The 25,235-nt window shown below is 44.8% G+C and overlaps 2 protein-coding genes across 14 annotated transcripts in view; one reads left to right on the top strand and one right to left on the bottom strand.

Annotated features, from left to right (window-relative positions):
* Positions 1-630: 630 nt before the first annotated feature.
* Positions 631-25,234, bottom strand: LOC310747832 (zona pellucida-binding protein 2-like). 12 transcript variants are annotated; one of them, XR_014541016.1, is made up of 11 exons: positions 21,116-21,345; positions 20,391-20,567; positions 18,412-18,537; positions 16,077-16,220; positions 11,319-11,537; positions 9,445-9,521; positions 9,134-9,210; positions 8,480-8,654; positions 7,256-7,417; positions 3,424-3,496; positions 631-1,586 (listed from the first exon to the last, which is right to left on the bottom strand). XR_014541016.1 is itself a non-coding variant. In XM_083583107.1 (10 exons), exons 2-10 carry the CDS (start codon positions 20,539-20,541, stop codon positions 1,193-1,195), a joined length of 1,521 nt encoding a protein of 506 aa, XP_083439233.1. In that variant the 5' UTR covers positions 20,542-20,567; positions 24,813-25,234; the 3' UTR covers positions 631-1,192. The 12 variants fall into 12 exon arrangements, 8 of the variants coding, with proteins under 8 accessions (XP_083439233.1, XP_083439231.1, XP_083439230.1 ...); XR_014541017.1 differs by lacking the exon at positions 7,256-7,417; XR_014541018.1 differs by lacking the exon at positions 8,480-8,654.
* Positions 18,859-25,235, top strand: part of GLIPR2 (GLI pathogenesis related 2) — a 26,880-nt gene continuing 20,503 nt past the window's right edge. Inside the window, exons 1-2 of one of the 2 annotated variants that reach the window (XM_083583683.1) lie at positions 18,859-18,953; positions 22,299-23,742. In XM_083583683.1, the coding sequence (XP_083439809.1) occupies positions 23,730-23,742 (13 nt within the window). In that variant the 5' untranslated portion in view covers positions 18,859-18,953; positions 22,299-23,729. Of the gene's footprint in view, positions 18,954-21,982; positions 22,035-22,298; positions 23,743-25,235 lie in introns of those variants that run through there. The other variant, XM_083583682.1, reaches the window with a different exon arrangement.

Raw genomic sequence — 25,235 nt, 5'->3', positions numbered from 1 at the left:
CTGCATTAACTCACACTGCCCAGTGTGCAGAAAAAAATCAATTCATTCCACAGGCCAGGGTGGAACTGAAGAAAAAGGTAAAAACCTCTGTGTCAGCTGATTTCCGAGAGCTCAAACATTCTCTGCATGGATTTTAGGTGCTGTTCTGCTCCTTTAGCATCTTCCTATCACCCATAATACGTAGCACTTCAGCCCCCTGCCCAAAAGCTGATTCTGAAATTTGGCTCAGGAGCAGCCTCGGAGCATGAGGAGCTGAAGTGAAAAGTGGGAATGTTTCCATGCATGAGTTTAAGGGCTTAGGTTGCATGTGTAAATGTGATTTGGAATTCAGTATGTTACGGGATTTCAAGATAATTTATGAAATATTTTGACAAAATATTTAAAAACACCTGTGAGCAGTAGCTCATTTCCCCCTCCAGGACATTAAGGGATTGTGGGTTCCATTGTACGTTTTCTCCTTCTTTTAGCAGAACAATGGGTCAAAGGCAAACAAGGTTTCAAGTTTGTATAGGGTGAAGCAGGGGTTGCCCTGTCATTTGCCGAGCAATCTATGGTCCTACTATGCTAGTGGCTGCTAATACTGGTATTATTTGGTTTAGACTGTATGCATTACAAGCAGCAAAGCAGATGGCAATATTAGACAATTTATTCAAGGGGTTCTTTTCTCTAACAGGCTCTTAGACTTTTCAGTATTATATGGGCCCAAGTCACGTTGCTTCAGATTAACCATTTTGAACATATTCTTCTAACTACTACTAGCAATACACAATGCAAATCACATAGAATACACAGAGATTATAGTATTGTATATGGTATATCCTTACATTTTCCACTTGGCTTACAGAATACAATAGTTCTAAACTCAGCATTGCTTTTGGTCTAGATTCTTCTTTGGCTCTGTAGCAAGTTCTTTGCAAAGGAAGCTTCTTCAACAATTTCCATTATCTGCTAAACTGGACAGTTTGCCAGTTTGAGGGGGGGGGGGAAATGAGTGTACTTCAATGCACTGCCCTCTTGAAGCTATATTATCCTGCTGAAGTGCTCTCCAGAAATAGAGTGACTGAAAATTGCTTCCCAATTGCAAGCACTAAGGAAGCTCATTTTTCAGCTTTCTTGCGAATATTGTTTAGGAAGTTATTCCTCTGTTTCCTAATTGTAGGTTTATGCAAATCTGTGAAGAACCTTACAGCAGCTAGGGCAGATTGTGCTTCATTATGTCAACTAATCTCTGCTGATTGGGTGGCAGGTCCTTTGGAATAAAATTGTCATTGTCCAGTGTGGGTATTGACTTGTCTTCAAAGCTACTTTCTAAATCGCTTAGTCCTGTTTGGACAGGAGATGGACTTGTACCAGCAGTGGTGGGTGGTTCTGTCGCTTCATCGTTGCTTAACAATCCCACCGATTCATCTTCTAGAAAATCAACTTTGTTTCTGTGCATTTTGATGGGGCTTAATTTGCTTCTTTGCTCTTGTACTTCTGCATCACTTGCAATATTCGCAAATGCCTGCAGCCTCCTCTTAAGTCCAGATTCTGCTTCTCTGATATATTGAGCAGCTATTGTTTTTTTGCAGCACCTACTTATGATGCTGTGTGAGAGATGTGAAAAAAATTAGTCAGGTCTGGTATTACAGGTGAACATACTTCCTATCCACTGCTAAGTAATTCATTTGGGTCTAGGCGGCACTGGAATGAAAGGGACTTAAGTATAAAGGGGTTTGGGGTCAAGCTGTAAGATGGGGAGGGAGATTTGTGGCCTTCCAAATGTTACTGGACCGCATCTGAAAACACTGACCATTCTGGCTGGGGCTAATGGGAGTCCAGTAACATCCAGTAAGACCACAGATTTCCCACCTCTCCCGTAAGATACACTTACCCTGCTGTGGCGAAAGCTCACAAAATGTTCATTCGCAGTTTAATGAATTACATAAAGTGTAATCATGTAAAAACAAATAGACACATCAACAGCACAGAAAGTTAAGTGCAGCATCCAAATTCCACTATTATAGCACAACCCTTTCATGAATGATGAAGAATTCTGAATCAGCATGATATTGACATTATTCCCCCTGAAACAGATGGGAGTCATGCCAGGCACCAGCACATACATCTCTACCAAGGAAAAGGAAATTCAGGGCAGTTGATTTTCTTCATTTACTTTTTGATACCTCAGGTAACAGATCATTGGAGTAGTTCACCACCCTTTCCCCACACCACCCTTGGCAGTCGTAGTGAACTAGGGTCATATACGCACCATACATTTCAGGCCCATGGCTTCTCCCCCAAAGAATTCTGGAAACTAGTTTACTCCTCACAGATCTATAACTCCCAGCACCCTTATCAAACTACAGTTCCCAGGTTTCTTCAGGGGAGGCCATGTGCTTTAAATGTGACATCAGCTGAAAGTTGTACACAAAAGTGTAGGAAAAGCCCTATGGCTCATTCCCTTGCTACAAAGCAACACTGGGAGCTGGTGATTTGAAGGACAGAAACCAGAGTGGGGTTGCCTAACTGGAATATGGCAACCCTAGGCAAGGGTCACGGCCGGGGCTGATGGGAGTGGTAATTCAAAACAGCTGGAGAAGTCTGCCCCATTCCATTTTCCACATCCTCTTTGCTTAAACAGAATAGGGCAGGGAAAGAACTAACGCCCATTATCAGTGCTGCTGCTCAGTTCAAGCTTTGGCTGCTTTAAAGTTAAAATCAAAATGTTGGGAGAACTGGTAACATCTCTTAAGCACAGGCTGGGGGTCGTCAGACTCGGATAAATGTGGCCTTACAGGTCTCTAGTCTTTTCAACTCTCCCTGGGCCTTCACTGTCTCATTGAGTGCTCTTGCCTGGCTCAAATACATCCTTGAACTCTGGCCAGGCCTCCTGCTTGTTTGGACTGCGGGTAGGGAAGGTTGCGTGAGTGTCTGCAGAAAGCAGCCTACTGTGGCAAGGCAATGTTTCCATTTGTTGGTCTGTTCCCTTTTGCCTCTGGCCCTGCCTGCTGCTGGCAGGCAACCTCCAGAAGATTGCTCAGAAGGCAATGCGGCCCCATGGCTGAAAAGGAACCCCCTTCCCCGCTTCTAGCATAAGGATTCAAACTTGCACTTCTCATCTTCAAAGTCAATGCAGCAACTGCTCTGTGGCTTGTGCTGCAGTTTTGTACAACTGCGTGGAATGTAAGGGGCTTTTAAAGGAAAAGCAGAAGTTAATTCAAATCTTTTGTAAGAAATTCTAGGCATAAAACTGCTAGCTGCCCTCATACACATGTGTAGCATCACATATATGACACCCATAGAACTTGCTATGGAAGCCATATTTTCCTAAAGTGTCCAGCAGCAACAGGCTTCAGCTCCTGCAATGCAGGAGGGCACAGGGGTTAGAGGTGATAAACAGATGTAAAGTATAAGTTCAATGTAAAAGAGTAGGGTACTTACACCCAAACTGTCACAAGAATAAGACTGGTTCCTGCGGAAGATATTAAAAAAACCATCCACATTGGTAGAATTTCTGAAAAACATGAACAAGAACAGAGATCTATTTAGCATGGCGACTATACACAAACACCACACACACAAGCACTTGAAAAGGGCTTGCCAGCCCACCTCTGCCCCCTGCTGATGTTCTTCCAACCTTCGTTCCGATCCTCAGAGCTCGAGGTAGGGCAGGGAGGTAGCATCACACCCATTGTCCTCTTTTCTTCATGCCTCAGACTGCTCCTCTTTGGAATACAACAGCAGGTCCCACAGCAGCAGCATCACCCTTCCTCCTCCCTGTTGGGTTGTGCTGCTCTCTCTTACTATAGGGGACGTAGGATGGCCACCAGCCTTGGCAGGGCCTTGCCCCTTGACAATTTAAGTGGATTTGTATTGCAAATTTTCTTGGCACATAACACCACAGTCAGTAGCACTTCCAGCTGTGAAGGCAGACAGGAAAGTGTGTGTGGTGAGGAGCTAGAACAGGCTTCCCCAACACAGTCCCATCCAGATGTTAGGGACCACAACTCCCCATCATCTCCAGCAAGGTTCAGAGATGATGGGAGCATCTGAACAGGCTAAGCTAGAGGGAGAGTTGAGCAGGGATTCCTGTTGTTCACTGCCATCCATCTAGCTATCGAGCCTGCTTTCCCCCCTGAATGAAATCTATAGTTCTTTCTTCCTCCACATGACTAGCAGAAACATCGTGAATTAGGCAGCAGGTATGGAATTCTGCAAATCTGCTTAGTAATAACCAATACATATCCTGTAAATATGCTATAGCATGGTCAACAAGCATTCTGGATGACTTAGAATTTCAAAAACAGGAAACAAAATCACACAATAAAACCACTGAGCAAGCCACGTACAAGAACCTAACCCACCAATCCTCTAACCATGCTTTTCCCCCCCCAAAGGAAGAGTTTTGTGCTGCCCCCTAAAAACAAGAAGACTTGGACTTTTGCTAGATATGAACATTTCCCCAAAACAGCCAGAAGCACAGTCACTGACACCAAAGAAGAAAGCCTGCTTTGGTAGCATCAATGATTGTGTGTTTGGTTATTCTGGACAGAAATCAGAAGAAGCATCCAATGAAAATCAGTGAAGCATTCTTCTAGTAACTAGATGATGCCATAATGATTATGAAGACTCCAGAACTAGCCAGTGCACACCACTTGAAATTTCAGTATGTTTGATAAACTAGCAACCTATGCCAAGAGAAATGCAAAGTTGAAGTCCGTGTGTGTAGTTCAATATGCACATTAAGACACAGAGAAATGCTTTTTGGTCAATGTGACAACTAAAGCTAAATGAAGTCTTTGGGCAATAAACTCTTCGTTCATTTCTGCAATGGCCAATAGGGTTGATGAACACACTGTTATGAAAGCCAATGGCCCCCTTTCAAAAAGTTTTCAGAAAATGTTGGGAAAGGGTATTCATGCCCTAGAAGAGGAGAGCCAGCTTGTCTATCTCAGCACTTTAGACGTCAGTAAGAAGAGCCCTGACATTAAACTTCACCTGCCAAAGCATCAAGACAGCAAGTGATTTAGGCAGCTAAGCAAGTTCAGCAGCAGGGCTAGGAAGCAAGGGCAAACCACTCTGCTTCTCCACTCATAGTCCTAACAAATCCCAAGCTCCCAAGTCAACTAACTCAACAAATGGTAAAGAAAAAAGAAATGTAGATTGAAGCCAGTACTGCATGGGTGAGGGGGCTGTCCTGTGTCATGTCATCTGTACACCTATTGGTCTAACTGGGTAGAAATTGTTATTGAAATGAACTCCTGGACCCCAAGGAATGAGTTCCCTTGAGGCACAGGTGACTGACCTGGGGAAGCAGAGAGGCAGAGAGACTGCTGGATGAGGGCTTGGGGGGAGGTAGCTGTGTCCCACTCCCGAGACTGCAGCTCCTCTGCTGCCATGGAGAAGCAGGGTGTCGGGGAAGGAAGGCAACACTCCGAGGAAGACAGAAAGGATTCCTTCAAAGGAACCCTTTCCTTAGAGATCAAGCAGTTAACCTCTCATGCCAAGGATACCCCTTCTGGTGGGAGGATCCTGGTAGTGGGCGATTTGCTCATTGGATAGCTGGGTGTGTGGTGGATATGCAGACCACAGGGTGACGTGCCTGCCCAGCATGAGGGCTGTGGAGTCTGCATAACAGTTAGCCCAGTAGATATTGCTGGGGAAGAGTCAGGGGTCTCTCCTGGCACCAATATGTGGGGGGAATGTAGCTGAGAGATTCTGGCAGGACAAGGAAGTCCTTGGGACTTGGGTGAGGAGACCTCAGCACTCCTGTGGAACACGAAGAGGCGCCAGAGGGGCTGGCCAATGTCAGAGCAGGAAGACAGCATGGAATACCAGGAGCCCAGGAAAGAAGAAATCACACAGAGGCGGCTAGGACCCTGGAAGAACCTGACTCCCCCCCCCCCCCGAGCCAGGAGGAGGATTAGGAGGGCAGAACAGTTGGGGCAGTGGCTATGAAGGCGTGCAAGATTGAGAGCACATGACTCACCACCAGCTGAAGTCAACTGAGAGTAAGGCCAACACCAATGAAGCCAAGTCTCAGGTGCTGAGTCTCTGCCCAGCAACTAAGCAGAGAGGGAGCAGGCACTCTGATCTGACAGAGGCAAGAATGATGGAGGGAAGCGAGGAGAGCATTGCCGGAACCGCGGAGGACTGCATGGGTGGAGCCAGGAGCTGCTGTGACTTTGGATGCAGGAGGCAGCAGAGGCAAGGGAGAACCATTATAATTGTTGTTGCTATTATTATTGTTGTATTTTATATTATATATGTGTGTGTGTGTGTGTGCGCGCGTGTATACACACAAGTAAATATAATATTTACTTGTACCCTGCCCATCCAACTGGGTTGCTGACACCTAGGAACCACTGGGGTAGAATACCCTAGAGCATTCAGAAATCCTTGAGATTCCATAGGCTTCTGGGGACCAGACATTCTAATAGGTTCCCCCACCCGTGTGGGGGCAGTCTGCTACAGCCAGTCAATATCTCTCCAGGGAGTGAACTGTCCCAATATTTCCATACAAGAAGTACCTGATTTTGTGTGCACCAAGAGAAGTTGCATGAAAAAAATCTGAGCCCCATATAATAGCTGTGCTAGGGGTTTAGCTTGGAACACTTCCAGGACTGTGGGCATATGTTTGTCACCTTTTGTGTGGAAAAAGCATGTCAGAATTTTGGCGCTTTGGGACGCTTTTTCTTTTGCACATTTCTGGTGTGCTCCCCATGACCCCGTGGACTGGAAAATAAGGCCAAGATATTTGAAAACTTTGACCTGTTCGATTGGCTGATTGTCCATACGCCATTTATGGGCTCTATAGTTTCTTGAGAAAACCATGACTTTGGTTTTCTTGTAATTCATGGCTTCCACTTACCATGGATCCACGGAAGCTGTCCAAACAAAGTTTTAAGACATTTTTTTTCTGTACCACCCTCTGTCCCAAACGCATCATTACGCCTAGAGGCCAATCTCCCCTCAGTAGAATTATGGATCTGGCACAGGTCATTTAACTTCTGGCATCGCCTAAACTCAAATCCCCCTGGTTTAATATTCCTAGTGCAACAAGACTGTCACAAGAGTGCCTGGTCTAAAATTGTCAATCAAAAACTTCACTCTGGTGGTTTATCCCCACAACAGTTACTCACTGTGGGTTATAGTAAAGCAAACTGTCTAATTTGCCAATGCCTAAATGTTATCGAGTGTCAGAACAACTTGGCCACAATAAGGAAATTTTGCCCATGGTATGACCACATGCCTGTGAAGATAAGCTACTTACTATGACAACTTCTTCCTGTCTTTGCACCCTCACCATCACTGCTTTGTGTTTTGGGACAATTTTCACATGCTGCTTGACCATACTTTTCATTGTAGGATCCAGCAGGACACAGAGTGCAGATGGTACCATATTCTGCACTGAATCTACCTGGCGGGCAGGTGACTATCCAAAAATAAAAGACATGGGGGCAACACACACAAAATTACTACGGCTCTCATTCACTTAAATTTATGAGAAATTATTAGCCTGCTTTTGACTTCCATTCATGGCAGGCTGAATGTCCAGCTTCGGACATTACACTGATGTGACTAGACATGCCGCCTGGTGCTCCATGTCACAGTAATTTCAGAAATGGGTCCTTTGCATCTCCCTCTACATAGGGAAATGTACAACCTCATTGGAGAATTTAGCCACACATATCTGCCCACAGAGACAATTCTGCAAAAACTGAGTACATTAATACCTCTGCGAACGTCTAGCGTCCATTCCAGCGAATGTCCACGGCAAACCCAGAAGTACCGGAACGGGTTACTTCTGGGTTTCCTGCTCACGCATGCGCAGAAGCACCAAATTGCGCTTCGCACATGTGCAGAAGCGCAAACCACTCCGCGCACATGCACAGATGCAGTGCTTTGCCCTGCATCCTTTTCGGCTAGTGACCAGGGCTCCGGAACGGATCCCGGTTGAAAAACAAGGTACAACTGTAGGTGAGTTACATAAACAAAAACAGCACTCATTTGTTATAAGTAAGCAAAACACTGAGAGCATAGGTTCCAATTTTGCCCATGAAGCAGTTTTTCCAAAACCATGCCTTTGCATGGTGTGAGGCAGGTAGAGATACGGCTGGATCAGCTCCAAGACTGAGTTCCCCACAGGGAACTTGGTCACACAGCTGCTCCCTGCAGAAAACAGCCTTGAATTCACTGCCCATCAACAGGCAGTGACATCCAGCCTGCTTCTCAGAGGCCCTGCTTGGTGCCTTGAAGTCCTGGTGGCCATAACCTGTTAGGTTAGTGATTGACAGGTGGGCACTAATGTTCATTCTTTCTGCCTTATTGCAATAATGTGTTTTTGTCATAATGATCTCCGTACCCTGAGAAATTTGTTTCCAATTTTAAAAATTAAAAGAAGAAAAACAGGTGAGGGGGGAAATCAGCAAGAAACTACATTTCATGAAAATTAGTCAGCAGTATTTTTTTTAACATACAGACTCTGGAAACTCACCACAACACCCTGGGCACTCTGTGTTATTGCTGAGGGCATTTATGATCTTCCCAAATCCTGGCTTGCAGTGGTCTACTTTAACTGCATTCAGTGTACCATGAAGGTAACTTGAATAATCACTGTGAGAGGAGTTCGCGTTTTCGACTTCAAAGAACTCACTAATCTTGGTATAGGCCTAGGAGTGTGACAGTTAACAAGAGCTGCACATTAACAGAGACCAAACTGTGACCTAGCTAGAATCACGGTGGGCTGTGGATAAAACACAACACAAGCCAGAAGTGCCACCTTGTGCCCAAGACTGAGGGGGCTGGGAGTGTGATGTCACATCCGTGCGCCATGCGTGTGATGGCACATTGTCAGGCAGAGTGCGCGCAAGCCTGTCCTGCCCTCCATTCCGCCCTCTTCTGGGTCCAAAAGGACCTGCGCATTGGCAGTCATGCGTCAATTGGACGTGTGCAAAATGGTTGCCACCTGTACTGCCAGCCTATGATCAACAGATGAAAGACCCACAATAACACAGTTCATTTACACCTCACAAAACATGAGTTCTTTACATGGTTTGGTGTTAGCACTGGAGGACTCTTGTGGCTTTAACAGCTATGTGGCAGGCAGATATTAAACAGTATGGAACGACAGTTATGGGGAAATCTTCACCTGTTAATATTCTGTCTGTTGGACATCTTATTATTTGTATGTGACCCCTGATTTATTTTTGTAAGCTCCACCACCACCTGCAAAAGAGGGTGCAAGTTTGCATGTGAGATAATATTACACAAATATTATGCAAATTTGTGCCTTCTTTGGCGACTGCAGCAGAGCTCAATCTACATACAGTATACCAGGTCCCCAAAATATTGTTGGCACCCCTGATTTTGCACACTTATAAGTTATTGTTTTTGCCATAAGTTCTGCAAAATATCATGGCCATTATTGCACTGTGAACCTTTGGTATAATTTTACTTCACCTCCTTCATGTTGCTGGTGGAATTTCCACATTGAGAACTTCTACAGAGGTCTGCTGTGGTCAGTGCTAAAGGGAAAACTGCAAATTAAGAGAAAGTAAGCAGCTATTTTTCTACTTTAATAAAACTTTTGTGTGATGCAAGTGTTCTTCCAATAGTATCCCCATATGATAAAACCCATGTCTAACAACACGGTGACTTCACCACATGTAAGAATCTGTCTGCAATGCCAATATTTTATATAGCAGCAACCTTCTTGCACACTAAAATTTTAAAACTATCATCGCATAATATGACCCCAGTGCTTTAGGTTCATTGTACAGTGGTACCTCAGGTTACATACGCTTCAGGTTACAGACTCCGCTAACCCAGAAATAGTGCTTCAGGTTAAGAACTTTGCTTCAGGATGAGAACAGAAATCATGCTCCGGCAGCGCGGCAGCAGCGGGAGGCCCCATTAGCTAAAGTGGTGCTTCAGGTTAAGAACAGTTTCAGGTTAAGAACAGACCTCCGGAACGAATCAAGTACTTAACCCGAGGTATCACTGTATATAGATCTTGTATATATCTATTCCAAAATTTTACAACTCATCTTATACCACTTTGTCTCAGGGCAGGATACATAACTCATTTAAAACAATACATGGCATAACATAATGCTCCTTAAACAATAAACAACCAGCAGCAATCTTAAAACAACAAGCAAATTACAGCCCTGTATCAGACTGTATTCCCTCACACAAACCTGCTTGGATTTTGAGGTCTCTGAGGGAAGGCCCATCTCTCGGTCCCACCACCCTCACAGACACACTTGGTGGGGACGCAGGACAGGGCCTTCTTGGTGGTGGTTGCTCAAGACAACTCTGAAACTCCCTCCCTAGAGAAGCTAGACTGGCTCCCTCCTTGTTGCTATTCCAATGGGCTTTTGGGAGCTGACTGCTTTTAACGAAAGGACTGTGCTGTGTTGCTTTTAAAGTAATGATTTGTGTGGTTTTAATAGATTTTAATGCATTATATATATTCTAATTTTTTAATTGTTTTTAATGACCCCCCCCCCCCCGTTTTAGCTGTACTTATATTTATCTGTAAGCTGCCTTGAGTCCTTATATCAGGGAAAAAGGAGGAGTGTATACTTTCATTTATATCCCACCTTTCTCCAAGGAGCTCAAGGTGGTGCTTGATGTTCTCCTCATCCCCATTTTATCCTCACAACAAACCTGGTTAGGCAGATTAAGCTGAGAGACTGCGGCCCAAGGTCACCCATGTGTTTTTTGTGGCTGAAGTGGGAATTTGAACCCCACCAAAGTCCTAGTCCAACACTCCGACCACAACACCATTTATAGAAGAAGAAAGAGGAGGAGGAGGAGGAGGAGGAGGAGGAGGAGGCAGCTGGGCTCCCAAATGGATGACCTCCTGGTGCCCAAACCAATGGGTTGGTGGCCAGCTGTCTCACAAAGGGAGAATGTGCCATAGCTGGCCCTGTTCTGCATTGTCACATAATGTATGGCCCTTAGGGCTTTCCTTTTATTCTATTTCTATTATTTCTGTTTCTATTATCATTATTAAATACAGCATTTCATCTGAGGATCGCAAGGTAACAAGCAAAAACAAGACCTCCACCCCAGTTTAAAAGGCCATATACTGTTTAATCAGCCAAAGGCCTGTGAGAAGAGGAATATTTTCACCTGGCGCCTAAAGACACTGTATGTAATGGTGGCGCCAAGCGAGCCTCCCTGGGGAGAGCATTCCATGTGTGGGGAGCCACCACAGAAAAGGCCCGTTCTCATGTTGCCACCCTCCAGGCCTCTTGCCTACGGTATTTTCTTGCACACAATGGTCAAAAATAAAATAACGCAGAAGTAGTAAGATTTCACCTTACCTACAAACTGAAAGGTCAGCTTGTGTGTTATCTTCTCCAGTGTGTCTGTAGAAGCATGACACTGTGTACTCCACTGCTTGATCTCACACCCCAGGTTGTAGACTAAGCTCTCCAGTTTCTTTAAGAAATGCTTTTCAAATGAAGCAACCGCATTGGTTTCACAGGTTTGAACCGTGAATTCAGAGGACAGGCGGAGACTCTTCTCTGGCATATGATACACTAAGAAAAGGAAAATATTCTCTCTTAACATGATACAGGAATTACCCAACACCAGGACTAATGCATTCCTAAGCATAATATTTTATTTGTTTCTTTTTAGATATACCTACAGCCTGCCCTTACCAAACGGACACAAAATATTGCAATTAGAACAGGTGCAATGCACATAAAAATCATAAAATAAACCAAAAACTAAGCAAAATGGAAACACTAGCACTGAACTGCAATACAGGAGAGAAGCCAAAGATATAAAGAGGTTGTGTCCTGAACAATCATTGCGAAGTATACAGTGGTACCTCTGGATACGAATGGGATCCATTCTGGAGCCCCATTCGCATCCTGAAGTAAATGTAACACGTGTCTGTGTGTCTGCGTGTGCGCAGGTCGCATTTTGCCGCTTCTGCACATGCGTGTGACGTCATTTTGAGTGTCTGTGCATGCATGAGCGGCGAAACCCAGAAGTAACGCGCTCCGTTACTTCTGGGTTGTTGCGGAGCATAACTTGAAAACGCTCAACCTGAAGCATATTTAACCCGAGGTATGACTGTATTATGACTGTGCAAGATGAATCCCAGACATGGGTGTATATTTTACTGTGTCTAGTTTCTGACAATTTGGTTGCAATATTTATTTTCTGGGATATTAATGACCCTCATGAACTAATGCCTATGGAAATATTTTTTTCTATAATGGCATGAAAAAGATCCCTGTGCTCCTACCTCCATTCAGATCCAGTCCTAGAAACCTCTGTCCAACCGAAAATAAACATTGGTTCCTTTCTATAAACTTTGCCAAAAATTGCCATTGACAGCATGGGCTCCATTTCAATCATTAACGCATTCCTGGTAGGAGCATTTATGGATATAAGAAGCAAGTCACCTTCTGCCAATTGAAGACGCTTCATGCATCTGACGAAGTGTGACCTCAAGTCCACAAAAACTGTAGCCATAAAACACAGCTATTAGTTCTTATGGCGCCACAAGGTTCTCTTGTTCTTGTTGCCCCAGTCAGAAACACTGTGCTTATAGTGTAAGTTCAGTTTCTTCCATAGATTCTGATTATCTCACAGTGGATTATGCCTTTCCATTGCTTTAGAGGCACAATTATGCAATAACTGTCATGTATTCTACTCATATTGATCCAGCGCAGAACTTCAAAGCATAGTTAACAGAGCAAAAACTCAAACACGTTGCAGGATTCCCCCCCAAAATAAGACCAGCAGAGCTTTACTGCTACTGAAGGCAAATGAGCATAATGGTCACAAATCCAAAAGATTCAGGACTGGCCCTGTCCATAAGAAATCCAGCTGCAGCAGACTCAACTTAAACTTACAATAACTTATAATAAATCTTAACACTAAGCATACTATGTACAGAAATCCAGGCTCCTTCTGGCCTCACTCTTATCGTCAGCATGACCTCGGCAGAAGAGGCTATAATGTGGCTGAATGTTTCTTTTTACTCTTTCATTCCTTGCTTGTTTCTAATTGTTTCCAAATGTATTTTTGTGTTGCATTGTCTATTTATTAAAATATTTTTCAGATGTCCTTCGTCCTTACGAATATTCTTGTTGTTGTAAGGGTGGAACCGGGTAATCTCCATTCACTGAAAAGAATAAACAGTGAATGGACAAGCCAACATTCCTTTGTTCTTCACTTATGCACTTGGTGGTGCAGCCACCGCATAAAGACAGCATCTGTATGCAGTATAGTACTAAAGAGAAGAGGCACGTGTCCAACAGGTGTCTAAACGAGAAACGCTGGTTCTGAAGATAGCAGAAGATACCAGCAGCTGAAAATATGCTAGGGAGAGGTGTGTGTGCATGCACATTGTTTTCACATGCAGCCAAAATGCCCTTGAATCTTCCCCCATCCCCATTCTGTTTACCATCCATCCTCAAGGCTCTGCCCCTACTGAGAATGCACCATAGTTCTTTGCAGCGCTTAGACTTTGCATAAACGAAGGCAACCCAGTCAGATGGGCGGCATACAAATAATACAATTATTTTAATTTTTAAAATATATTTCTCAGTCTTTATTTTTTTTTTAAAGATATTTATTAGGGTTTTACAAAAAACAGAGATTTACAGAATAAAAAGAAAACAAAGAAAAAGAAGAATACAAAAATACATAGAGAAGAAAAAAAGAAAATACAAAATACAAAAAACAAATCCATTTTTTGATATCTTTAAGCTCATTTGCTTGTTTCCTTGACCTCCTCACACCTCCCCTTTTTGTATTCCCATTTACATAATCAATTCAGCAAATCCTTACCCTCTTTCATTTATCTTAACTCTATATCATAACATATTATAACTCTATATTTTCATCCATTTATCAATTCATTTTTGCATATTCTTATTAACTTTTGTTGCTGAATACCACTTATTGCCAATCCGAACATAATTTTAACATTCATTAATTTTACAATATTTCTGAAGATAGTCTTTAAATTTCTTCCAGTCTTTCTCCACCACCTCTTCTCCCAAGTCTCGGATTCTGCCAGTCATTTCCGCCAATTCCATATAGTCCATCATCTTCATCTGCCACTCTTCCAGGGTGGGTAGATCTTGTGTCTTCCAATACTTTGCAATAAGTATTCTTGCTGCTGTTGTTGCATACATAAAGAAAGTTCTGTCCTTCTTTGGCACCAATTGGCCGACAATGCCCAGAAGGAAGGCCTCTGGTTTCTTCAGGAAGGTATATTTAAATACCTTTTTCATTTCATTATATATCATCTCCCAGAAAGCCTTGATTCTTGGGCACGTCCACCAAAGGTGAAAGAATGTACCTTCAATTTCTTTACATTTCCAACATTTATTATCGGGCAAATGATATATTTTTGCAAGCTTGACTGGGGTCATGTACCACCTGTATATCATTTTCATAATATTCTCTCTTAAGACATTACATGCCGTAAATTTCATACCTGTGGTCCACAACTGTTCCCAGTCAGCAAACATGATGTTATGACCGATATCCTGTGCCCATTTAATCATTGCAGATTTAACCGTTTCATCCTGCGTATTCCATTTTAACAGCAAGTTATACATTCTTGAAAGTATCTTAGTTTTGGGATCTAACAGTTCTGTTTCCAGTTTTGATTTTTCCACCTGAAAGCCAATTTTTTTGTCCAAATTATAGGCCTCTCTTATTTGATAATAATGAAGCCAATCTCGCACTTTATCTTTTAATTTCTCAAAACTCTGCAATTTCAATTTGTCTCCTTCTTGTTCCAATATTTCCCAATATTTCGGCCATTTGGCCTCCATATTGAGCTTTTTCTGAGCCTTCTATTTCTCGGTCTTTATGGGGGAAAGTGTTGATGTTAGAAACATCTCTTGATATTATTGTAAGTGAAGACACGTAAGAATCTTGCTGGTATGACCTAAATGAATGAAGAACATAGCCAGAGATCTGTGAAAGCCTTCTTGCTTGCTGCTTCCCTATCAGTACAGGTACTCCAGCCACGGCTATTACTCCACCAGGTTTCAGTCACTTCTAGAAAACTGAGGACAGGGTCCCCCCTGTTGTGCGCCAATGATTCTAGTTCCTCCCAAGTTTATCAGTCAAAATTAATTTGCTGAATTTACACACAGCTGCAGAGTAGGAGTTGCTAAATGTTAAGGCTGTTGTGCTTTTCAGAACAGTTAGTATATTAAATAATTCTTCTCCCTCTACTCAGTTTTAATTTAGAACTTCTGTTCTACTCTTAGGAAATGACACCTCAGAATAAGTTTTCCCCCAACCGTACCCAACTCCCTAACCTCTGCTATAGCATCCCTGATGAGTGACTGGTCACCTGCAGCTTACAAACCTCTAACAAAGAAAAGTCCATTACTTTTCAAGGAAGTCTGCTTGGACACTGAACAGCCACAAATCCTGGGGCTTTAGGGTGAAGGACGGGTTATAAATTAAATTATTTCTAATAACAACAACAAGAAGAATTTGCCCATCTCCTGTTCCCAATATGTCACTAGTTCTCAATTATTTCTAAAACTATATGTAGATAGAGGCTCCAAGATGTAGCTCATCTGCCCTTGGAGATGTTGTATCTTGTTTTCTAAGCACAGCAGTGCAAATGTACTCATTTGCAATTGTTTTGGTATGTGGTTTTGCACCATCATTGCACTCAACTAATAAGACACAATGCAGCCACAGAGTAAGACAATGCATTTCCACCAGGTGGCACCCTAGCTTAATTTTATTGTCCTTCTCCATTGTTTGCCCACCCCTTGCCCTGCCCCAGGTACCTGAACTGCATGCGCTTACACTGAAGAACCTTCCAGAATGCCTGGGCGGAGTCCAAATATTTCCTGACTATTTCTCAAGCTGATGGTGCTAGCTGACACTTAACCAAAAGTTAGTAAGGCCCAATACATTTTTGTGGTTTTCAAGATACTATTTTCAAATCACTCTTTTCAAATCACTCTTTTCAATAGTATTTAAGGGTTCTAGGTTTCCACGCTTTCCTGAGTATTTTACAAATTAATACCATGGATGCAAAATAACAAAATTAAAATTACTAAAACCTTACTTACCATAAACCATGAAATGGATTTCGGTAGTCATTTGTTCAGCTTTGTATATATAATTCACTTTGCAAGTGTAACCTCCAGAGTCACTGCCTTTAATATTATAAATCTGCAAGCTACCATCATCCGTTAAAAGAAACCTCTGTGATTCTGCGAATAACAACACATCACCCAAAATATCAGCAATGGGATGCTCAATGCGAATGTCAAGTAACTAATCATAAATCATAACGATGGACTTCCGTCAAGGCAAGATGGCGGACGCCACGGCCATGTGGAGCTCTTGAGGATTGCCAGCACCAACTGTGCTGCCTGGCTGGTCCCTGAGCCACCAAAACCGCCATGAATGGGGGGAATTCAGGGGCACTTGGCGCAACAGCCAGGGAAGCTGCTCAGAGCCCCCAGCCCCCCTAGCAGGAGCACCTGACAAACAGCCCAATGGAGCTCCAGGGTCCGAAGGCCTCCAGAGCCAGGCAGAAAACAAAACAAAGAGCAAAAGGAGACCACCTCTGGGGGCAGAGGAAGGGGTGTGTAGTGGGGATGGGCCACCCCGGGTGTCACCTCTGAGGAGGGTGACAAAATGCTGAGCAGCACTCACTGTGCGGCCTGCAGCACACCTGAGCCACGTGTCTCTCCTGGGAGTGACATGGTGGTTTGGGCACCCGCAGGCTCCGTGCTGCCCCAAATGGTCCACCCGCTGCCTCCCCCCAAGCTGTAGGGTGGCTGAGCGCGAGGAGGCAGGCAGACTCCTTGGAGGCCCCACGGAGCGTCCTGCCCCAGCTCACCCCGCCATGAGGGTGGCTGGCCCTGCCCCTAGGCACAGGGCACGCGCGCCACCCCAAGCGCCCGATCGGCTTGCTCCGCCGCTGCCCCCCCCCCCAGCTGAGCACCGGCTAAGTGGAAATGTAACTGAACAACTATCTTTCTTTAGAATGTAGGCAGCCATCCTATAAACAACCCCATAAACACATATAAGTCCTATTAAAACCAGCTAAGGCAGCAACGTTCTACCCACCTATCTGGGGGCAAGTCACATCACAAACACTCTCTCTTATATGGCCAGGCCATATAAAAATAAATGCAAGCTTCTTCCTGCTACTCACTCTCGTCATGGATGTCTTGCTCTCAGAAGAGACAAAAGACAAAGAATGGACAAAGCCATAACTACATTTCTTGGGGGAACTGATTAGGGCCTCCTGAACTCTATCCTAAAGTGCTGTTTCTGGAAGGGCTCCTGAATATTAACCCGGGGCGGGCACAGGGGCAAACGAAGGCGTCGTGACACCCGGGGAGGAGCATCGCTATGTAGGGCGCATGTGCTGTACATGTGCTGTACATAGCAGTTTGCTGGTGGCGCCGCTCCAGCGCCGTATGGACGGTGCCAGGATCCTTCCATCGCCACTACAGCAGCGAACAGAGGATCCTCTACATGCGTCTGTAGAGGCGACAGAGGGATCCCACCGCACTCGAGCAGCGCAGGTGGCACACCGCTATGTAAAGCACATGTGCGGTGTTACTACGTACAGTGCATGTGCACATGTGCTGTACATAGTGGTTTGCTGCCGGTGCTGCTTGCGGCTGCAGCCACAAACAGAGAACCCTCCACATGCGGCTGTGGTGGCGCAATGGCTGTTCATGCCACTGAAAGCCCCCGTGAGGTACCTTCTTGTCACCCCCCCCAGACATGGCACCTGGGGCGCACCGCTCCCTCCCCCCCCCCGTTGTGATGCCACTAGGTGGGCAGGACAATGTGGCAAACCGAGGCAGACGCCTGAGGTGGCGTAATCCAAGGGGGACCCTCCGTGGGCGCACCCTCTGCCACCAGAGAAGGGAGGAGAAGCCACGCAACACCGCCTAATGAGGCTGTGGCAGGGATTGCAAGGGGCGGCAGGTGCACAGGGTGGCACTCTCCTCTTCTGCCTCAGGTGGCAAAACAGGACGGGCTGCCCCAAGATGGAATGGAAGGGCAAGGGGTCCCAAAGCCCTGCCTAGGCTTTCTCTTCGAAGGAAGGAATTGCATGAGGGGAGACCCCTTAAGGAACAGGCAGTGGCTGCTCACGGGATGCCATGTCTGTGCACAGACTTTCAGCTGTGGTGCCAATACAGGAACACAGCCCACCAGCGTTTCCTCAGTGAAGTGCTCTTAGGACTGTCTGTGCTTATCAGAGAGGCAGACAAATACATATATCAGAGTTAAATATATTTTTAAAAAAATATGCAGCATAATCCTAAGCACGTTTACTCAGAAATGAGCCTCAGAATTGAACTGGGCTTACTCTTTAGAAACTGTGCTAAGGACTGTAGTCTTAACTTATGCACAATTAAACTATACTGTAGTTACCTCTAGTAATTTGTCCTCGGGGACCAGACCATACGTATTTGGGATCAATGATTCCCTCAACTAACAGCTTTTCAGTCAAACAATTTAGAATTAAACTGTTTGAATAAATAAGAATGTACGCTGGAACTGAAGTAGGGGAAAAAATTGAGTTAGAATGAAATATAGTAATACATAAAACTTAATATTAAAAATACATTGCATTCCACACAGCCTTGATGCGTAATACCTACTTAGCCTACTGCAATAAAAGTGCTTGACTCTTCCCTAAGAAGTCAATGAGAACACTGAATTTAAAAATAGTGAATGACTGGTGAATGGACACATTACATGTTACATGCAAATATATATATGGCAGCATTCACTTGGGAGAGGGCAGCTGTAAACAGAGAAACAGAAATAGAGGCACAACATTTCCCTTATTTTCCATTTTGCAGCAGTGGATGCCCTCCACCAATTTTTCTGCCCATAAATTTACAGGCCTGCGTCTGAAGCCCAACTGAGGAAAATATGCTCAGAATGGGAAAGATGTGGAGCAAGAAACAGTGAGCTGGGAAAGCGTTAAGCCCCCCCCCTCCCCCTTCTGCAATCTCAATCACCCCCTCCTGAATCATTGTCTAGGTTCTAAAAGGTCTGGTTTGCTACTTTTTTGCATCAATACAGTGGTACCTCAGCTTACATACGCTTCAGGTTACAGACTCTGCTAACCCAGAAATAGTACCTTGGGTTAAGAACTTTGCTTCAGGATGCGAACAGAAATTGTGCTCTGGCGGCGCGGCAGCAACTTGAGGCCCCATTAGCTAAAGTGGTGCTTCAGGTTAAGAACAGTTTCAGGTTAAGAACGGACCTCCGGAACGAATTAAGTACTTAACTCGAGGTACCACTGTATGTAGTTAATGGTCTTTTTGCTGACCTTCTCAAACTGTAGCCCTTGAACATTTTAAAAAAAGGCTTTTTAAACTGTTGTGTTAAAACCACAACAATTATATGACGTGACAACAACTGGGCCTGCAGTTTGAAAACCAGTAAGTAAAAGTCACAATTAGCATGGATACATCAGAGCCATCTAGATGACCTGCTTATTCAGCATTCATCCTGCCTTGCTCACAGTGTCTGGGCTACGTCCGGTCTTTGTTCCAATTTATTAGGTAGAACAAGGGTTAGTCTTGCATTCATCCTGATTTGTCTGTGAGATGTTCACACGTCTTCCTGTTAACCCCTCACTTTCCAATGCATTTTCCCCATCTCTTGCCAGATTGCAAACAGTCCATTTTTTAAGAAGTGGGTTTATTGTGCAGGTGCAACAGAGGGATTTAATGCACTTTTAACTGTGCAAATCTGAAGTTCTACTATGTCATTGAATTCCTCCTGCAAAATACTGGCAGTGCAGTCCTACACAGAAAATTAAGGGCAGTCATTTCAGTTACCTTAGATCCTGATGTGCTTATTGTCAGACTGCAGATGATTTATTAACAATAACTGTAAACCACTTAACATCCAAAAATCTAGAAGTAGCACATAAGAAAATAAAAGGCAGTGCAATGCCAAAAACCAAAATAAAAACCGTGTAAGATGCAGTTCAAACTTAACAATGACCTATAAGATATAATCAAATGATCAAGCAGAAGTACCCTAAAACAAAGAACTTTACTAAAACAAGCTTTGGCACCCAACTCCAAAATCTCTATCTCCTTCCTGCTCTATCTGTTTGTACTGAGTCACTTCCTGGTAACTGTGCCACTAAGTTTCACTCCCTGACTGCTGTCCTAATCCTTTTGCTTGGTTCCACATACACTGATACAAACAGCTACTCTAGAACACCCAAAAAGTTCCTAACTTGGGGTTTTTAAACAGTGATCTTTACAGTTGCAGCTACTGAGTGGGAAGTAACTAGAGACATGCAATAGAACAAAATTGCAGTAGGCTCAAAGTGCTTAATCCACTGTCTGAAATCAACAGGTGTAAGCAGTGATTTCAGTTACCAGTTCTTTCTTCTGCTCCAGTTATCTGGTTATCTGAAGCTGGGAGGCCTTCTGGGACATATGAAGAGTTATCATACTCAGTCTCTGACTCTGCTGGTGTGTCTCTGGTTTCCCTCTTCAAGTGCACCGTCCTTCTTCTTAACAGACACATTTTATTCACAAAACATGGATTTCCAGCTAGAGCAACATCGACAAAAAAAAGAAGAAAAAAAAAGAAAGAAAAAAGTTTGAAAAACAAAAAAGGCCATCAAAACAAAACCTAGAGAATATTCAACAATTTATATTAAATTAATTAGTGATTTGCATCTATTTAATTTTATGCTTATCTGGCTACATGGAGTTTTGCAAGTGTGCAGTTTGCAACAACCAAAAATGCCTATTCCCAATCGACCAGCATAACACCACTGCCATTCTCCTTAAGGCTGTTGAATCACTTTTGCTCCCCAGCCAAGCTCTTCCTGGTTTAATGCAGTTTTCACAATCCTTCCTACGCCAACCATAAGCACGGTTAGCTCTTCACCAGTATTTGGATCCAGCTTCAAACCATGGTTTCAAATCCTAGGTGCAGTGAGGCAGCCTGCTCAGGCAGCAGGATCCACAGAGGAAGCAGATCCTGATGTAGATCTTTATTCAGGGCTGGTCTACCCATGAAGCGAGGCGAGGATCCCCAGCGGATGGCAAGAGATTCAACCCTCTCACTCTTCCTCCGGTCTTCTGTCACTTACAGGCAGACCCTGAGAAAAGGAGGGAGAGCAGCAACAACAGAAACACGAAAGCCAGCTTCAGCAGGCGAAGCCGACGCCGTAGAGGGCCTCTTCTTGCCACCATGGCCTTCGTTCTCTCCTTTTCACACATGGGAGGCAACCCTCCACCCAAACAAGCAGCTCAGGCAAGGTGAAGCAAGCGAGGCACTGAGATGAGAGACTCAGACATGCAGGATGTTCACGGTCCTCGGAGTCACCTGTGTGGGCCAGAACATTCCAGGCTGGGCACAGTGACAGTTGGGAAACGGCAGTTGGGCACTGTGGGAGTGAGACCACAGGTCTTCCTTTCTTCATGCCCTCCAAACTGCATTACAAACAGGTATTGGTTAGGGTAACAGGATGACCCTTAAAAAGCAGAGACATCACCTTGCCAACAAAGGTCCATATAGTTAAAGCCATGGTTTTCCCAGTAGTGATGTATGGAAGTGAGAGCTGGACCATCAAGAAGGCTGATCGCCGAAGAATTGATGATTTTGAATTATGGTGCTGGAGGAGACTCTTGAGAGTCCCATGGACTGCAAGAAGATCAAACCTATCCATTCTTAAGGAAATCAGCCCTGAGTGCTCACTGGAAGGACAGATCCTGAAGCTGAGGCTCCAATACTTTGGCCACCTCATGAATCGAGAAGACTCCCTGGAAAAGACCCTGATGTTGGGAAAGATGGAGGGCACAAGGAGAAGGGGACGACAGAGGACGAGATGGTGGGACAGTGTTCTTGAAGCTACCAGCATGAGTTTGACCAAACTGTGGGAGGCAGTGGAAGACAGGAGTGCCTGGTGTGCTCTGGTCCAGGGGGTCACGAAGAGTTGGACACAACTAAATGACTAAACAACAACAACAGGATGACGCTTCGAAGGGCTGTCTGTCTCCACCTATCAGGTGCAAAGGACAGAGAGCCATGTTTTCACCATGTCTACTGGTGTGGGTCCTGCCTCGAGAGCAGGGATCTTGGGGAATCTCTGGACTTCAGGCCTGACACAAGCTCCAATTTGGCCCACGAGGCATGACTTAGTTGAGCCTTTTCTAGCAAATTCAGCTCTATGGACTTCATGCATTAAACTATACATTGTTAGGTTTGCTGCAAAAACTCCCAGAGTTTTGAGGTTGGTTTTGGGCATTTTCATTTCTTTCTCTCCTCTTCAGGAAATACTTCATCATGGGATTCAAGTTATGGCACTTCCTCCCCTGAAAGTAAGACTCCGGAGTGTGCTCCCAATTCTTTCCTTTGAAGTTGATTGACGTGATTGGCGCCAGCTGATGGAAAGGTGGACAGTCACCTCCACTGATTGGGATAGCTCAGCCTCTGTCTTGGCAGTTGACATTTTTTAAGTATAGCCTAGCCTCCAAAACTATATCTGTCTCAGCTCTTAAACTAGGAAAAACATTTTTTCCCCAATAGTGGATTTTCTCCAGAAAAGGAAGGGGGCTGTGGGTGGGCAGGCACTTTTGATGCTAATAATGCAATTTGTCCACTGCAAAAACCATGAATCCGTGAGGAGTAGTGACTCTACAATTAATAACCACCTAGAAGCAAGTCTGCTCCATCTTTTGCATGACTGCCTTCAGGTACTTGAAGGCTGCTATCATGTCTTTCCTTAATCTTCCCCTAGTGGTGCACACCCAGTTCTTTTAAGTGTCCCTCATAACTTGTTTCCAGACATTCTCCAGGTGCATCAGGCCTTGTGTCAGAATCCAGGCTGGTACATGGGTATGCCAGGGTTAACCAAGACTGAATGTTGGTGGCTGGATGCTTATTCTATTACTTTCACTTTTAAAACGTGTTCCCCTTTTCTACAATAAAACGCTGCTTATTCCCAAGTAAATGCATTCAGCATCAGGGCAATTGTTTTATTTTGCGTCAGTTTCATTCCCATAGTCACGATGGTTGCAATGATTTAAGTGGATTTAAAATGCGAAACTGCACATGCTCAGAATATTTTCTTCTTTAAATCTGCGTTGTCACACTGCCTTTTGTCTGCTTTTGCTCTAGCGTATCGGGAATCTGGAATCTGCTGTAAAGCATGGATGGGGAGAAGATAAACAACTATTGTGTGCTTTGCAACTGAAGCACCACACACCACTACCCAAAGTTGGGGGGGGATAAAAGGATTAAGTCTAAAATTACATAGCGGCCCCACAATCTGTGCATCTTGCTACAATCTTCAACAGCTGCTTTTCAAAGCATGTAGCATGTTTTCAATTACTTTTCACACTCCCCACCCACCCCAAATTAGTGAAGCCTAACTTTCCTGTTACTTGACGAAACTGGTATGCAAAATCATATCCAGTAGTGTTTTCCTGCGTTGCTGAGTATTCTAGAAGATAAATAATCCCTCCCTGACCACAGAGAAGCATCTCCTTGAGAAAGGAACAAATGGCCTTATTCCTTATAAGGCATCACCCGGCAGCTTGAGCCCTGTGAATGGGCAATTGCTCTCTGATTGCTCGCAGCCTCTTGCTTCACGCAGCGGCTCAGAGCAGCGCCAGGAAGCTGCAGGCGGCGGGCAGAAAAACCCAAAGCAGCCGGAGCCTGGAGAGAAGCAGATTGCGCAGCTCAGCATCCAGGACGGGACTATGGGCAAGTCAGGTGGGTGGACGAGTCTGGACGAAGCGCGCAGCTTTCCTTGCCTATGAACGCGCCCCCCCCTTCTAAAACCTTACCCCTTGCTTCGATGTGCATAGATCTTAATGGCTCTTTAGCTGAGCCTCATCCCCGGAAGGGTTTTCTTTGTGCAGAAGAGACCCGGAACTCGCTGCATAGGATGCGCGACTTTTATGTATTGGGTTTGCCGTGACATGGATTTCGGTACAATATGCTTGCTAGAAACTGTTAGGCAGTTGTTGCTTGCAGCAATGGCCGTGGGGAGAGTCCGTTAGCTTTCAAGCAGCGCTTTGCGTTTCCTCGGAGGATGTGATTAAGAGGGGGCAGGAAGTAAGCCGCGAGCAGCGCAAACCTATTTGGCAAGAATTCAAAATAGCTCCCAATATATGTTGGCCCTTAGCCTGCACAGCTGCACTGCCTAAGGTGAGAGGGAGCAACTTTCCTGCTGCTCATGCAAGAGGATTTTGGCATCCCAACCAGCTGTGGCGCTTCTGTGTTCTAGGGTTCCCATTTGGAACTGACACACTCAAGTTTCCGCAAGAAAGGAGGCTCTGGAATCAGACTGCTGTTCTAGAAGCTGCTCTGGAGCAAGGAACGTTGTTTTCTGGAGCAGCAGCATCATTCGGCATCAGAAGCAAGGGGGTCTGTGCAAGGCGGAGGGAGGGAGGAGATGGTGATGCAAGTCCCACGGGCCCCCTTCTCATTCCTGACAACTTCAAAAGCTGTAAAACAAGCAGGAATGTAACAGCTGCTGGTTTTCTTCGGTCAACAGATGCTGTGATGGCAAAAGCTGTATCTTTTACATGTCTACTAGCCTTACAGCTTTTAAATGCAAAACTCTGCAACTGTTATGTCTGGCAGCACCAAAGAACTAGGCCCCTTTAGGAGGCAGCTTTGTTCACAACACAGCAGCCTTGCAGCTCTGCAAGTCGGTGGGAAAGTCTAGAATGGAGAAGGATATACACTGTGTGTGTGTGTGTGTGTGTGTGTGTGCGCGCGCGCGCGCACGCACACCAGGAGTATGCAACCTGTGGCCCTCCAGATGTTGGACTCACCACTATCATCAGTCCCAGCCAGCAAGGCTCAGTAGCCACAAACAATTGGAGCTACAGTGGAACTGCCTCAGAAGGCTTCTGCATGTCTGTTTTAAGCAGATAGCTTTCCTTGGTCTTCTGTGCCAGAAGCGATATCCATCTACCTGTTAGCAGTGACACTTTGGACTGGAGCCTAGGATAGTGGCTGAAGGAACACAGCTTGGCTTTCTCAGCCGATGCAAGGAGGGGCCCTTAGCCATTCCCCGCAAAGTTTGGAGTCAAACAGACTGAATCCCTGAATGCCATCATTCAGGCGACCAAATCACCAAGACCAGTGCTCCTCTGAGTCCTCTTGACAATACCTTTTTCTCCCATTGTTTTTACTTGTGGGTGGAAGACGTGGAGAAAGGGTGTGGGTGTTTTCATTATCTCTCGGTCTGCCAT

The sequence above is a fragment of the Podarcis filfolensis genome (genome assembly GCF_964270895.1).
Source record: "Podarcis filfolensis genome assembly, chromosome: 13".
Classification (NCBI taxonomy): domain Eukaryota; kingdom Metazoa; phylum Chordata; class Lepidosauria; order Squamata; family Lacertidae; genus Podarcis; species Podarcis filfolensis.
This window is presented reverse-complemented; position numbering and strand designations above follow the sequence as displayed.